Below are 16843 nucleotides of genomic sequence, written 5' to 3'. Positions count from 1 at the left end.
CTGAATGAGGATTATATTGTGATATAACTAGTATAGGTGGGAGCAGAACCCACAATTGATGCCCATTTTCGAATGCAAATATTCGAAAACATTGTATTCTATTTAAAGAAATTGCTCTGTCCATTTTTTGTCAATCACAATGCGTTCAATTCGTGGTCAATTAACAAGCAGTAGCTTATCCGAAAAGATATTTGATCGTTTTTGTAAATTTTTCTGAGGCGCATTTTTTTTGTCAACACACATTAATGCTATAATTTTTAGGGTACACCGACTTTTCCGCTCGGTCAATAAGCGCTCCGACATAACCGCGCGAGGACAACACCGCGAGAGACATAATCGCGCGCCGACAAAATCGTCCCAGCAAAAAGTGATTCACGAAAAAACCACGCCAGAATATATTTTTCATATATTCTGGCACGGTTATGTCTCCGAGTGCTTTTTGCTGGAGGGGTTTTGTCGGTGCGCAGCTATAGTCCCACGAAAGATTATTAGGCCGTCCTTGCAAATTGCTCAAATTCTACATTTACGGAATTCTACATTCACAAATTCTACATTGGGGAATTATTAATAGATTAACGAATTAAAAAAAGATGTGTAATTTTGTTGTTACTGACTATATTTACAATTTACATATGTACAAAAGTAATAAATAAATTATTATTTAATAATAATTCCCCAATTATTAAGTCCTTTCGACCTAGCCTCGGCGAGATAGCGCTGGGTCCTCTCGCCGATATCTCCACATTTTCGTCTTTCAGCTCCTGTTGAATCCTTTTATTTGTTATAAATAAAGCCCGGACCCTGAGGGGGCCGTTTATTGTTCAAATGTTGTAAATGCATTGTTAAAGGTTTGCCGAACCTTTTTTACAAAGCATTTACAACAATTGAACAATAAACGGCACGCTTCCGGTCCTACCTCTAGTTATAAAGCAGTACCTAGTAACAATTTTGACAATCCTTCGATCCTCACGGGGGCTAATTTTTTTTGTCATAATTTTTAACCCGCTTGTTGAGTGTCGGATCGCCTTTTTTTTCTAGATGTTTCCCTATTTTGCAAACAGCCGTATTACTTATACCCTCTATTGTTGCGATTTTATGTTTATAAAACATTCCAGTTTTTATTAATGCTATAATACTTGCATTTCTTTTTTTTAAATAATTGCTTTTCGACTCATCTAAAAAAAATCTATTTAAGACTCACAGGCAATTTAAAACATAAATGAAAATATTTTTTTTTACAAATTTATCACCAACTTACCCTAAAAATATAATAAAGCCGCAGCAAAAGAAAAAATCACGGTGTTGTTAACGAAATAATAAAAAATCTTCGCAGAAACGCTCGTCTACGCTGAACGTAATTCAGGATCAAACTTCAAAATTCATTTCACCTTTATTTTTGAAGACATTTTGAAGGATAATGTTGCATTATTTTTTGTCGGTGACTAGAGTAGCAAGTAAGGATGAGCTTACAAAAAAAACTAGCCCAAAAGATCATAATGTGAGTTATTTATGACCGTCACAAATGGGCGCGAACGCGGTTCAATCGGGTGGCCTAATATTCTGTCGTGGGACTGTATGTCTCTCGCGGTTTCGTCGCCGCGCGGTAATGTCGGCGCGGTTATGTCGGGGCACTTATAGACCAAGCGGTTTTGACTGGAAACCAATTTTTAGATGTCTTTTATGTATCTTGCTCACCAAAATTTCATTGAAGTTTTTCTTAGAGAGGTTATTGTATTATACTGAAAAATATTGCGAATTTTATTCTTCTGATTTACCATGATATTATGTTGTACATTTTATACAGAAAACACGGTCGGTTAAGTACAGTTTTCGTTCTGGTAATAATGCTCACCTGTTTTGCAATCTTTCTTGTGATCCAGTTCGCTGGAGCTGATTCATCAGCGGCATTGTGCCTACAATACATAGTTCCACTAGATACACCCAGCTAGCTCATCATCATCATTGTTCACTATCAGCACGTTTATGCAATTTCAGGCGAAAAAATCCAGACGAGAACGATTCGAAAGCGAACGCTGTAAAATTTTCTTTATTATTTTTAGCATCTAATTGAAAGAAATTCGTAAACAATGCTTACTTTTTCTAGAGCGAATTGAATCGGCGAAAGTTTTCCCACTGGGTCAACATCTGTCGATCGTTTGTTTTGCGTTTGATCTCTCGCTCAGTTAATTGTTAACTGGTTTTGTGAAGCACTTGAACCACTCCACCTGTTTATCAAAACCCAATATCAAATTCAACGCAGTGCGGTGAGTGAGCACCGATAAGAGAACACTCAACTTCATTAATGATTTTTTTTTATCGTTTAACCTTTTATGATATGTTCGTTCGGTTAATTTGAGCACCTATGAGTGTTTGTATGTTGTTTTTGTTAAATTTTGTAATGTCGCATCTGCATTTTTACTTTTTATTCACCGTGTCATGTAAAGGTCAGCATCACCATATGTAGGTGGACATTGAAATACACACACGCAATGACGACACCTCACATTTGCTTCCAAATAACATCTGCTTGTTTCCTCTATATCGAAATACTTCTAATTTTGGAAGATTAGGCGCTAGTTGAGCGTTTAATTTGTATGGCTTTAAAATACAGGGGCTTCTAAACTTCGCTTCGCATAACCAGATAATATATTACATGTCACTCTTCTATGAGATTATTTTCCTTCTTCATTCCCTTATTTTACTCGGATCAGGGTACGAATAAAGGCGCAGACACACAGAGTGGCAGGTGGCACGTGTTTTATTTAAATAGTTTTGCACCTGACCTATGCTATGGCACCTGGGCTAAAACTTCTTGTATTGACATACATACATAGGGTTGCCTGTGAACAAAAATGGTGATACATATTTGAAGAAATGTAGGAGAAACTTGTCGAAACAGTTGATGGGACTATTGGCCGAATGGACACCAGGCTGACGGATGCTTGGCCGAACGGACATTAGACTGGCGAAAAGTTGGCCGAATGAAATTGTAGTCGTTTAAATTTATCAAATTTGAATGAGGTCAAAGTAATTTCTGGATAACGTACCTGTTTTCAGTGAGTCAAATCGGCCAAATGGCCCTTTGGCCAAAAGTCAGTCGGTCTGATATCCGTTCGGCCAAGCTTTCGTCGACTTAATGTCTGCCGGCCAAGTGACCATTTGGCCAATAGTCCGCGCACGGTCGAAACCTGTTAAAAAAAAGGTCCTAGGGTGTGATTTCACCACAGGAGGTCAAGAACGCTCTCGTGCCCTTACATGCGAATAAGTGCCACTGAATCAATCCACGCCTCTAAATTGAATTTTCCACGCCTTTCTGTGTTTCCACTGATTTTTTCTCTTCTTTGTACATACATTCGACAATTTGTTTTAGACAGTCTTCTTTCACTTGTTTTACCTCAGCCAGCTGTGAAAATTTCTCTCAAAATGATACATTTCTAATTCTGTCCCCTCCAGTCAATTCTATCATTATTCAGAGCACTCTTGGGATTGTAAATTGAAGTTATGACATTTTATATATGGATTACGTAATCATAAACCAGTTATTTTTAGAATTTCTCATAATATAAGTATGTACTTTCCTAATTATGTTTTTCACCTTGAGAATTCATAATCATTCAAACGCATTTTTACACATAAATATGTATATATGTAGATTGGCATAAATTTAAGTAAAAGCAAATTAAATTCACGTCAACTTATGGTATTTTTGAAAACTTTTCTTTTACAGTTAGTAAACTTTGTAAGAGTTTAACCGGAGTACTGCTAATTTGAGTTTTATGCATTTTATCGACTTAAAATGCTTGAAATCTTCATTTCCATCTACCGTTTTTTAAGAGGCTATATTGTTCTCATGTCCGTGACAGATTCTGTTAAAATTTTCATTCCAAAAGTTTACAAACAACCGCTCTAATTTTAATCCAAGTTCAAGTTCACACGAAGTCGTCCAAGTGTACTAATTCGAACGCCAAACGTAAAACACGATCTGCCCCAAAATATCCACAAACGCCTAGCTCGCTTCGACTTTATTGTAACCGAAGTTGTCACCGAAATGTGACACTCGAGATAATCGACAAAAGACACGTTGGAACATCGGCGTGTAATTCTAAACGAACCTCTCAAGCAACGCCAAAAACTAACGTGAAACGCTCCATGTAAGTTTGCTCAGAGCAAGCACGGCAAATAGACCACATCAAATGCCACTAATTCACCATGTGCTGACCGACAAGCCTACGCACTTTTGCCTCGCATGGTAAAAGTTGTCAAACTTTCACTTATGGATGTGTTTAGGCAAGGTTCTCATCACTTTTGCTTATTGGCTTAGCCGTTAGCGTAGTCGTTCGTCTGCTATCCAACTTACCCATTCGACTGGTTCACGATTTCGTTCGGTATTTGTAACTTTCGATTGGTTTGCTCGTTTTTGTTTTTCTTTGTATATGGGCGATTTGTTCCGCCGATGGCTCACGATAAAACTGGGTCTAACTTTTGCTCATCCGAGCAATTATTTGGCTCGATTTTAAAAGCGCCAATTTCGTCACATGCAAATGTGTCGTTAACGGCATACACAATAACGAGCGCTCGCCACTCGAAGCTACTTCCTTTCATTAATCAAAATTTTATTCGCTTATTGATCGGTGGCTAAATAAAACTTACTTCTAATAACAGTTGTAAAAAAAATTAGCTCAACAAATTTCCAACCGAATTTATTGAGAATTAAACCAAAATGTTATTACAAATAAGGCTTTTGTCAAAATAAGTTCAGTTCACATACATAAATCGATAACCCAACTAACTTACGTCCAAAACTATTCAGCTTGGTTTTTAAAAGTTTTGATTGAAGGGAAGGGGACTGGCCTGGGACGGTGACCTATCCCATCATTGTTCTCGAAATTCTGAAACTTATTCTAACTTTCAAGCCTGTCAATAATACAAATTTCTATAAATAAAATGTAGTTTCAATAAACTTTCTGTTCAGAGCTTAGTATTATTTAAATTTGTATGCTTAAACTTGACATTGAATAGTTAATACTTGCAGCCCTGTGATGGATATCGAGTGACCAGAACTTATATTATATTTTATTTCTCCAAATATACTGAATCTTCATATTTCGTTTATTCCCCACCAAAGCCTCTATGATTCGAATTATGTCATTACGATATAAAAACATTGATCAATATCAACAGAAATAATTATTTTCGCTGGAAGCCAATCATTTCTCTCAGATGTGGGTGATAGGAGGAATTCAGTACGCTGCGCTCAGCAATCACTATGATAATGATATTCGCTTTGGAATCACGACTCTGCTTCTTTCGTTATTTTTTTCATCTTACTATCGTTATTTCTTACACTTATTTTATATTACATATTCGACACTTTATATGTATAAAATTTACATTTTATACATGATAAAATGATTTTAAAGCTTATTACAATAATTGACCTAGCAGATTTTGCATTATATTAACTTAAAACACAATTTTTTAACTGAACGCTTAGCGTTCAGCACAGTAGCTATCGTATTTATTGCATATTAAGGCAAGTGTTAATACTTTATATCCAAAATGTTTTATTAAAAATAAAATAAAATGTAACCGTGTTCAGTGACCTATTGTGAGTTTAATTTAGTGAACAGCTCGCAGTCGAATTTTTGCATGATCACAAAACTTCATCTATCTTCTACATATGCACATATGTACATACATACATAAATTTATAAATTAAAAAAATATATGTAATAGATTGATCGTTCTCGTGTATTAAAGCAATGTAGCCAATATAGTGGACCAAAATTATGTAAATATTTTTTTTTCTTTACTTCATCTATGTATTGCATCCAATTTGAGAAATTTCATTTCATTTCATATAGAACATCAATGCTCCTTATATAAATTGCAAAATAATAATCAAATGATTGTTGATATGTTATGTCATTATGGTGTTGAAAACTTGGCTATTTGTCGTTAATCTAAATAAATGGTGTCAAGAAGTAACTAGGACGAACGGGTGATGATAATGATTCGAGTACTATAATTTTAATATTATTACTTTTATTTATTACTTGAAATCTTTCGGTCTTTAGGTATCTCAAACTGATGTGAAAATTGTTAGAAAGTTCATTCGATAAACGGATGATTATGGTGGTATCCATCAATTCATGATAAATGCCATGAGGGGAGTGCAGGATACGCTCAATTGTTTCTCAACACCATGATGAGTGTGTATTTTTTTATATTAATAATAATAATAATGAAAAAGACTTGTCTGACAGTTGGAAAACAGTTTTTGGTTTTGTAGTGTTGACGAAATTTGTCAATTTTTTTTTGTCTTACGAAAACAAAAAGTGCTAAGCGTTTCCATTGTTTTTTTGTTGAATGAGTTGTAAAAATAGCTAATTGTGAATGTGTTTTTGTACAAATCTAAAGAAAATCAACGTCGCTGTTGTGATTCTGGGGTCAAATATTAATGTATATGTTTACATTTTAGATAAGTATCCAATAAGTTGTGTAAAACTTATATAATACTTATGAATATTAGATAAACCCACGCTCTATTGTGTGTATGTACATAGTTTGCTATTTTTCTTGGTCCGATTTTTCGATCTATACTTACAAGGTTTTTTCAGTGCTAAAATTTATGCTGAAATTTGTCAAAGAAATGGTTATTTTCATACGCAGTTTTTTTAGCGAACTCAATTGTCAGTCACGTTAACGATCCAACTGTAAAAAGCCTTTTATTTCCTGGCAACGCAAGTAACGGTGTTCATTGTCCATGAAGATAAATGACTTTTAAGCATATAAGGTATCATTTTTGTATAGAAGTTCTATGACCTGGGTCTTCACTAGCCGTATAAAGTCACCTTATTGCGCAAAAGACTAAGCGAAATTGATATTAACCATTTAATTTGTAACTATGAATTTGGCATTTTGGCTTTGGAAACGTAATACTTGTGAATTCTATACATTTAGTCACAAAAAGACACTTAGATAATTATAAATTCAACGATAAACGGCACTTTGAACCATCTATGTAAATTCGTACGAAACAATACAATACATACCAAAGTCTTGGCTATAAATACAAATGTTTTGTTTAAGTTAACGGCTTTTCTCTTCAAACTTGGACTCATTAAGTACTCATGCAAATTAAATACATTGAGCACTGATAGAAATAGAATATACACAGTGGCGGCTCGGCTAGAAAAATTGAATTTTAAATTAAATGAGTATGTTTATCTAATCATATTTATTTAAATTATATTCACAGATTGTAAATGCATTTTTACAGCGGGTTCCATGATCGTTGCGCGCGTGTATTAAATCGCGTTCGATCACTGGGCGATAAGCAATGCAAAAACTACAAACATCATCAAACATCATCAAACATCAAACAAACTCGAATTACGTACTGTTAATTTGTTGTGACGGTTTGTTAATTGGATCGATGTGATGTTTGTAGTTATGTGTGTATTATCGCCGAGCGCCCTATGATCAAGCGCGATTTTAGTAAGCGCGCAACAGTCTGGCTACCGCTGCAATGGCTTAACTCCTACGCGCGAGCCGCCACTGAATAAACAGAAGCTACAGGTGAAAATTATTTCAGGAATAGATCAATTGCATTTAATTTCATCATCATCATCATTTATAGCCATTCAACATCCACTGCTGGATAAAGGCCCCTTCAACACGCTTCCATTCGTCTCTGTTTTGCTCTCTCATTCATCTCACCCTACACATTTTTCTAATTTCATCCACCCATCTTTCATGCGGTCGTCCGTTCACCCTTTTACATTATCCCGGGTACCATTCCAGCACTTCTTTTAACCACCTTTCGTTCATTCTTCTAGCCACCTGACCCGTTCATTTTCATTTCAATTTCTTCACTCTCTTCACTCTCTTCACTGTATCAACTACTCTTGTCATATTTCTTAACTACGTATTCCGTTTCCTATCTGTCCTCGTTATACCGAGCATACAGTGTCCCATTCTTCTTTGAGTGTATTGGACGTTGTATAGAATTTTAGCGTTCAATTTCCAAGTTTCACATCCATTCTGCACTTCTATCGAAGATCTTTTTCTCCAGTCGGAGTGGCATTTTTTATTTAAACATAATAATATATTATTTTATTTGGAACTTTTTTGATTATTCGTCAGTATAGATACTCCTATATTTATCTTATTTAAATTTAGTATCGATACAACAGTCCATGCGCTGTAGGAAGAGACTTAGGTAAAACGCATACAATGTTCGCGCGTACAATGTTCTACTGTCTGCGCAAAAAGCCATTGGTCAAAAGGCGGTGTAAGAGACAGCGCGTACGTTTTTCGTAAGTTTCTTCCTACAGTGGACCAAATATGTACATATGTACATACATACATACATGTAACCGTTGCATTGTATTATTTTTTCAAAAGTTTTAATCGACTAAAAGTGATAATACATACCTCCCATTTACAGGTCTCAATTTTTTAACTCATTTGTTATCTTTCCATGATCGCTTTTCTATCAATTAACAAAAAAAAATATTATTTTAAAATGTATAATAGACATACATACATAGATAAATATGTATTCCATTAGCCAGCAGCAAAGCTCGGTCGTTAAGCTTCTGCCTAACACCGAGAGGCGCCGGGTTCGATCCCATGAGCTGACCTCGATTGAAAATAATTAGTATATCTGTAATGCTACTGGTCAGACTTGTATATCTGTGACTCCAGGTCGATCGTTTCCTACCAGACTTTGCTAATTTTTCTGCTTTCATTGTTGAAACGGTTCCTCGATTAAATTGGCTAAAAATCTAACTATGTCACCACTATTTGAGTATGATTAATGTACAATAAAGTTAAAAAAAAAATGTAATAAAAATAAAATAAAATAAAAATGTAACAAAAAAAATTTCATCTTCCAAAACATCAAGAATATACTATACAACATTATTCAAATAAGCACGTGACAATGAATTAAATCAATATGTCGTGGGCCGCATGCGGGTCACGAGCCCCACGTTTGATATTCCTCGTGTGTAAACAGACGTAATATACCATCGACCATCAATTAAGTTCTAATTACAACGATAATGCACATTCGAAATTAGCCATTCAGTAACATTAGCCTATGGTGACTACGCCTACATAGTTCGATTACATTGCCCGTTTCGTTCGTCGATAATTTAATTTCCGTGGCGGGGTGATTCTAATTTTAAACAAGCTCGGGTCGGATGCTCACCCTACTGTTTCACACAGGAGCATAGAAAATAAAAGTCCATACACACAGGCTCAATGTCCGGTCACGGTGTGGACACAGCAACTGTGTGGTCATTTAATTTTCATCATGAGCTAACTATGTACGAGTACATTTGACCGTTAGTGCGCACGCCACTGGGACTATCAGACGATAAAATTTATTAACGTCGAACGGCCATATGAGATAATTAAAAAAAAAAAAAAAAATGCAAAATCAACATGATTAAAAGTTTAATTGTATGATGAGATGAGATGTTTTTCGTATTACTCAATATATGTACTTTTGGTAATGTAATGGTATCTTACATATAAAACACTTAAGTTTGTTCGTATGTATGTACCTACGTATTTTTCGTCAACAGTCTATTGTTCTGACGTCATCGAATAAATAATTCGCATTTTCCGATTCAAAGGATTCGAAGTTCCCGTTGGCGTAGGCGCCGAGGGCGAAGCCCTAGGGCTTCCTCCCCTAGGGGGCGCAGACCCCGGGGGTGTACATATAATTTTTTATAAGAGACTTACTATATATGTTTGTTTGTTCGTGACAGTCAATTTAATAAAAAAAACAAATGAGTATTCAAATAAATTTAATAAAATGTTTACTATTAGATTAGTCATGTTTAAGCGGTTTATATTACAAATACCGAGCGAAGCCGGGTAATAAAGCTAGTACGTTATAGCCTTTGAAATAATCGTATTCTTTTCTCAGTGAAGTTGAACCAAACTACATACAAACATACTATAAGGGACTCGTTTATGAAATATATTGCTTTTTTTTAGAATGATGCGGATGAAAGTTCGTGACGCATTGGACAAAGAAGGGTTTTATTAAGTTGAATATATCATATATATGTACGTATATATGTATGTATTTGGGGCGGGGTTTATATTATAAATGCATTTTAATGCAATGCTTGAACTTTTATCGTATCGTATTTTTATTAGAAAGTATATTTGCATATTACAGTCCAAGTGAATGTACATTTCGTTCGTCCATTGACATACTAGTTTGTTCATACACGAACCAATCTGGCCAGTTAAATTGTAGACAAAAGAATAAATTGAAAAGCTTACTTGTTTGTTCATGCAAAAAGTGTAAGTATTCTTAATCGTGTGTCCCTAGTGCTTACATAGTGCTTACCGTGGGTTGCAATATTTTAAAAATTAGCGAAAACGGGATTATAGCAACGTTGTAATGTAGTTTCCATAAGATTTCCCTTGTAAATGCTTGGCGTTTTAGCAGTATTAAGTTCCATGCGATACCTTGGAAGATTGCTTCTGCTGTTAGCACTAAAACAAATAGTTCGAGTGTGAAAAAACTAGGATTGAACACTTACACTGTAACATATGTATGTAGCCAGCAGTATGGCTCGGTGGTTGCGTTTATGTTTAGCAACACGTTACCGGGTTCGATCCCGTGCATATCTTTAATGTTGCTGGTCAGACTTGGATATTTGTGACTTCAAGTCGATCGTCTCCTTATCATAGTGTGCCAATTTATCTGATTTACTCGTTGAAATGGTTCCTCCTACAAATTGGCAAAAGCCATCCTACCCGCTATGTTACAAATATCTGAAATTGATTTATGTACAATATGTTAAAATTATGTACAAGTCTAAATCCATAGATGTCTCTATGGATTAATTCATTAAATAATTAATTATTAATTTCGGGTTCTACAGCCCCTCGAAATACATCGATGTATGTAATTAAAAATGATGCAATGTTTGTAATTAATTGTCTAGGTAGGCGCATTGGGGTTTACCTGTTAGATATGAAAATTGCATAATATGCACTAGTACTGAATAAGTTTTGGGTTCTGAAGGGGTCATATGTATGTAGGTATTCTTCCTAGAATGCCGTTTTAGTACCTGTTCAATTCAACTCTTGTCCTTCCTGTTGAGTAAGGTATATGTCTGGTATACTATTATAGTATAAAGTTTCAATTCTATTCAAATTGCTAGGTACATACATATGTATGTACATACATATACAGTCGAACTTACAGTTATAACACCTCGTAACATCAGTAATGAATGAAATGTACCACTAATTTTTCTTTTTAATAATTATATACTCATTTTTTTCATTAATGCGAATTTTAACTGTGGGAAATTCGTTCACAACTACAATTCTAGAATTGGATTGTTTCGTTCCATTCGATTTTCTTAAATATTTATATATTTTTCTACCAAAAGCTATACGGTATATCCATAACGATCTCGTTCTACATAAATACATACACACATATGTATGTATATGTAGATGAGCGATTGTATTTAAAAACATTTGGTTAGTTATAGCCATTTCCTCTTAATAGCTGACGTCTCGCTACAGTAGGGCTGCCACACGTCCCGGTAGACCGGGACATGTCCCGATTTATAGATCTGCGTCCCTATGTCCATGGGTCAGTTTTCCCGGTGTTCTATCTAGCTGTTAGTTAGTCGGACAAAAACAATTAAATGTGAGAATGAAAGGTATAAGGGCGGCAGGGAGTCAAAGACAAATGCAAATGCGAGTCGCCAGAGCTAGTCATATCCTCGTTATACGTAGCACTCGTTTCACGTTTATTTCACCGTGTGACTTTTGCAAAGGGGCAACGGTCCCGGGCTTCAAAATCTGGGGGCGCCAAAATCGTCATCACACATTTGCGTAGCTCTCATCCAACTCACCTCACATATTTTTATAATTTTGTCCACCCATCTTCCTTTCGACCTTTTACATTTTCACGGGTACCATTCCAGCACTCCCTTTGATTGTAACTGAGCAACTTCAAGTTTGTTGATTGAGGTTGAAATCAACAGTTTTTCAATTCTACCTCTTATCATTCACTTCCCAAACGTCCTCTTTTCGACAACTATGCCAGCCTTACGCTACAGCTATGTTCGTATTAACGAAATCCAACTTCATAAGTAAATAGCAACGTTTTTATTGTTTTGAATTTACTATAAAATTCACACATCCCATCAACCTTTTGGTAGCTTATCTTATCTATGTTTCAAAATGTTACGATTGCAGTTTTCTCTAAATAGTCTACTCTAAACTTTTAACCTTTTAGTAATATGACTCATTAAAGCCCGGACCCAGAGCGTGCCGCGTATTGTTCAAATGTTGTAAATGCATTTTTAAAGGTTTGCCGAACCTTTTTTACAAAGGATTTACAACAATGGAACAATGAGCGGCCCCTTGGCTATCCTACCTCTAAATATGAGTGTACTGTGGTGACTGGAACGGGCAAATTTCTCTTCTAAAATGACTATTGTATAATTATGATAAAAACTAAGGTCACGCAGAAGTAACAATGCGCCACTTTATACTAGACAAACGCCTGAGCACTTTTTAGAATAGTATAACTTCTTCCATGCTACTATGCGTTATTTAGCTAGGTTATCGCTCTTTTAGTTGATATAGAAAGTCTCATTACTTTTAAATTTAATGGTAGCTAGGTACCTCTAGTACTGAGCCTATTGTTCACAGACTGGCACGAACGCAATTACTTTTGCTGCCATTTCTTTTAACTATATGTATGTACGTGTATTTTAACTAAAGCAAAAAACCGCACAGTCACCCTCTTTTGCGTCAGTTTGCTGAATATAATTTCCGTCGTATCGCATGTTACCAAACTACAAAAGGTCACAAATTCATAATACCTACCTAACCGTATTGATTTATTCTACTTTTTAGCATTCGCATTATGATTCGGTGCCTGTTTGCTATTTTGCATATGAAAGTTTTATCAATGCCCTATCACTTTTGCGTCTCTTTCTAGTCTTGGATTTGAAATACTAAGTTAGTTTGGGTAAAGTTGCACCTGCTGCAGCTGCTTCTAAATTTATTATAGCAAAAAATTCGTAGCATATATACATACATATATAAAGTACACTTATCGATTAGCAACTACGAAACAGCTGGGTCTCACACTTGAAATAAAGGGTGTTTTTTCGCACTAGTTATAATCATGATCGCGTGATTTTCTAGTATTATAATAGCTATTTTATTATTTTGGTTACATAAAAAACGAGAACAATGTATGTATAATGTGTAATTATATGAAAGAAAATACGAATTATAATAATTAAATTAATTGCGGCCACTTTGAACACAGCAAGTAAACAAATAAAGAAAATATAGAGAGTTATTAGTACGGTATATTGTTTAAAATTTGAGGTCGTCGTGATGACAGATAGAAAGCCAGGCCTCGGAATTAGCACTGAGAATAAGTACAATACTACAAAGCTATAAAGAATGGAAACCTTTAGGCCCGCCCACGATACTATGTGGGAGTTTTTTTGTCGGATACGATTAGATAAATCTGTTTAGAAGTTAAGTAAACGTGTGTTTCAATCTAACTTTAACTTGGTGGTGCATGTCATCGCGACATCATTATAAGAACAAGTTAAGCTTCAATCTTGTTTAACTAATCTTCAAAAAATTGATATCGCTGTTTTTTTTTATGTCTGAATATGTCATAATAGAATTGTATCCTCATCACTCCATTTTCATTTAGAAGTGTTTGTGAATTTTAAATTATGCAACTGTCCCCAAAAGCCTGTCTTTCAAAAAAATCCTAATCTGACGGGTTTCGTTTATATTATAGATAATCAAACATATGAACTGGATCTCAAAAACTACATGCATGTGTACTTAAAATACGTATGCTGATTGACATCGGGGGATTAATCACATGGTTAAACCGAAAATATCAATCATAACTGACAATGATTTTCAAATTGTTCACAGAGCTCCCAGAACCGCATTCTGATCAAGAATGGAAAGGTGGTGAACGACGATGGCATGCAGGATGCGGACATCTTCATCGAAGATGGCATCATCAAGTAAGTCCCTGTGTTTGTGTACAACCAAGTTTATGTCACATTAGGAACGTACATTCACATCAATTAAGCGTTTTTATGAGTTCAACGATTCCATCTCGAACTCGAGCTACATAATACCACGACACGTGAATACAATCTGATAATAGACCAGTCTAGTATTACACTGCGGGGAAAACTTTCGGAAATATCGTTAACTTTGAGTAGGAAAATCCTACGCTTTTCCATTTCTCTTATCGCTTTTTTGTGGAGTATACTTATGTACATACATGCGTACAGTATACATAGGTAACCACTTCATAGTGAGGGATTCAATAAAATATCACCCAAGGTTCGGATACTTTTACGAAGTGAACGCTAAAAGACCTTCAGCTTCTGGGATTCTTTGAATAAATAATTCGATTTGCGGACATATGTACGTGTATTTTTGCAAACATTTATTATTTATTTTGTGCCGTATTTATTCTCCCAATTCACGTACCTTCTACATACACAGATCTGATCACAATATCATTGTTTATTTAAATGGTTTTAGAACTGGTTGACTCGTGTCAGTTAAAAGTATGAAGGTTAGGATATATGTATGTATGTACATATATAGGTACATATTAGAATGATCCTCAATTTTTCTAAAAAAAATATTTCTCAATACGTATATATTATATATTTTTTTTATTTATTTATTACAGTTAAACTATAGTGACATTACAGATATATTCCAGGGGGTCACTATAGCTAGGCATTTATATGTACATGAACAATCAAAAGATACAAAATAAATATTAAATATCAAAATTTAATTAAATGTAAACAAAAATAAAGCATGAAAGTAATGTGAAGTAAAGAACAAAAATAATAGAAAAAATAAAAAAATAAAATGAAATATGAACAAGTGGGTACAATGAACAATTTGTATCTATTATATATGTATGTATATATAATAGTTACAAATGTACGAAAAGAATATATACGTATTAATTAGCGGACACTAAATTTGACGGTAATTGGATTATTAGTCACATTGCGATCACCCAAAAGACAATTTTTGCCGTGAAAATCGCGAATACGGAATATTTGGCACTCGAGTTCTTGTTAGTATGATAGTTATCGTTAGTATGATAGACTTTTCGGCTGCCCGATGTTCCGTTATAGAGATTTTAGTGACTTTTGAGCGAACGCTTTGTGACCAATAATCACCGAACCAAACAATTAAATGTGAGAACACATTAACGATCTCAAAGTAAACAATTCCTCAACCAGATCAGCATATTTTACATTGAACAAATCCAAGTTAACAGAAATCTGGTTGAGAAGCTTGATGACCCGAGCAACAGGCGACAAAAACATCAAATTGGTTTGTACATATGTATACATTTTTTAATGACAGTCTCGTAGTTGTTGCTAAAGTTTCATTTGTACACGTACATACATATGTTTGTCGAATAAACATACAATAATTAAATATCTCATAGATTTTACTAAGAGATTTAAACTTATTAGAAAACCAAAAAATCTAAATTTACCCGCAAAATACATAGATAACTACTAGGTCATTGGTTCAATTATGTATAAAGGGTCGTTTAAACCAGTGCAGCTCAAGCCGGTAACTGCACGTAAAAAGCAGTATGAAAAATATTCTAAATGGACACATTCATATGTTCTGTAATGTGTTGGTGACAAATCCGAAACAGGAGTAACAGACACAATCTATTAATATTATAGAGCAGTAAAAGACACCGAAACGTATCAGACAGAACCGTTTTTCTTTGGCCACTTGGAAATATTCTCACGTGACGTGACGTCATAGTGGCAAGTGCACTCGTACTAACGAAAGTGTTGCCATCTACGTATGAATATTTTTGGAAACGTCATATTGTGACAATATTGACTTGACGATACGACGCAAGCAATATTGCAACTTATCATCTCGTTCTGTAATGTATGTAATGTAATGTAATGCAATGTATGTATGTTATGTTCTATAATGTAAGCTGACTTTGCTTTTCACTCGGCCAAAACAAGCATAAACGTGTCGAAAATGTGGGATGCTGTATAGTATGAAAATACATAAGTAGTCTTTTTCGAGCCGAGCTGTTGACGTGCAGTGCTGGATAATATAAACAGAACTTAATTCGTTGTTTTTCAGTTTCGATTGCATGTCTACTAGGTAAAGGTGAAGTAAACATTTGAAATATCAAGGTCTTCATCAATGATTCCGATCATTGTACATATATGTACGTTTAAGATCAGTGGCGTAACTAGAAAAATTTGACCCGCATGCCAAAGTTACTAAAGGTCTCCATTTTTTTTTCAATGAAATAAATAAACTTGCAAATTTTAAATGTTCTTCCTAGCTCATGTATGTACATATGTATATGTGAATTTGAAAATTCACAACTTTTAAAAACATTTTCTTAACTTATTCATGTTAATATATGTCATTTTCTTATACATACTTTTGACAATGTTCAATTAGTATGAATATATATGAAATATATTTTTATTTATATCTATATTTTTTTAATATAGACATGTATTAATATTTGAAGATCCTCCCGACCCTAAGGGCTTGCATGTACCGCATACTCCACGTCATAGAAGTTACATCACTGTTTAAGGTGTTTTCATGTTCCTCAGAGACTTCTGCGTTTATGTATAATATGAATAATCTCAAAGTCTCTCTCGGAAAATACATAACAGTGACTCAAATTAGCCAGGAGACATCGGACTTGGAACACTTTGACCCAATTATACGAAACAAATATGTATATGTA

General features: G+C 34.7%; 1 protein-coding gene across 1 annotated transcript in view; it reads left to right on the top strand.

Annotated features, from left to right (window-relative positions):
- CRMP (Collapsin Response Mediator Protein) overlaps window positions 1-16843 on the top strand; it is a 44676-nt gene that overhangs the window by 6648 nt on the left and 21185 nt on the right. Inside the window, exon 2 of the mRNA XM_077431964.1 lies at window positions 13978-14072. Coding sequence (XP_077288090.1) covers window positions 13978-14072 — 95 coding nt within the window. The remainder of the gene's footprint in view (window positions 1-13977; window positions 14073-16843) is intronic.

The sequence above is a fragment of the Arctopsyche grandis genome, chromosome 6, assembly GCF_051622035.1.
Source record: "Arctopsyche grandis isolate Sample6627 chromosome 6, ASM5162203v2, whole genome shotgun sequence".
Taxonomy (NCBI): Eukaryota; Metazoa; Arthropoda; class Insecta; order Trichoptera; family Hydropsychidae; genus Arctopsyche; species Arctopsyche grandis.
This window is presented reverse-complemented; position numbering and strand designations above follow the sequence as displayed.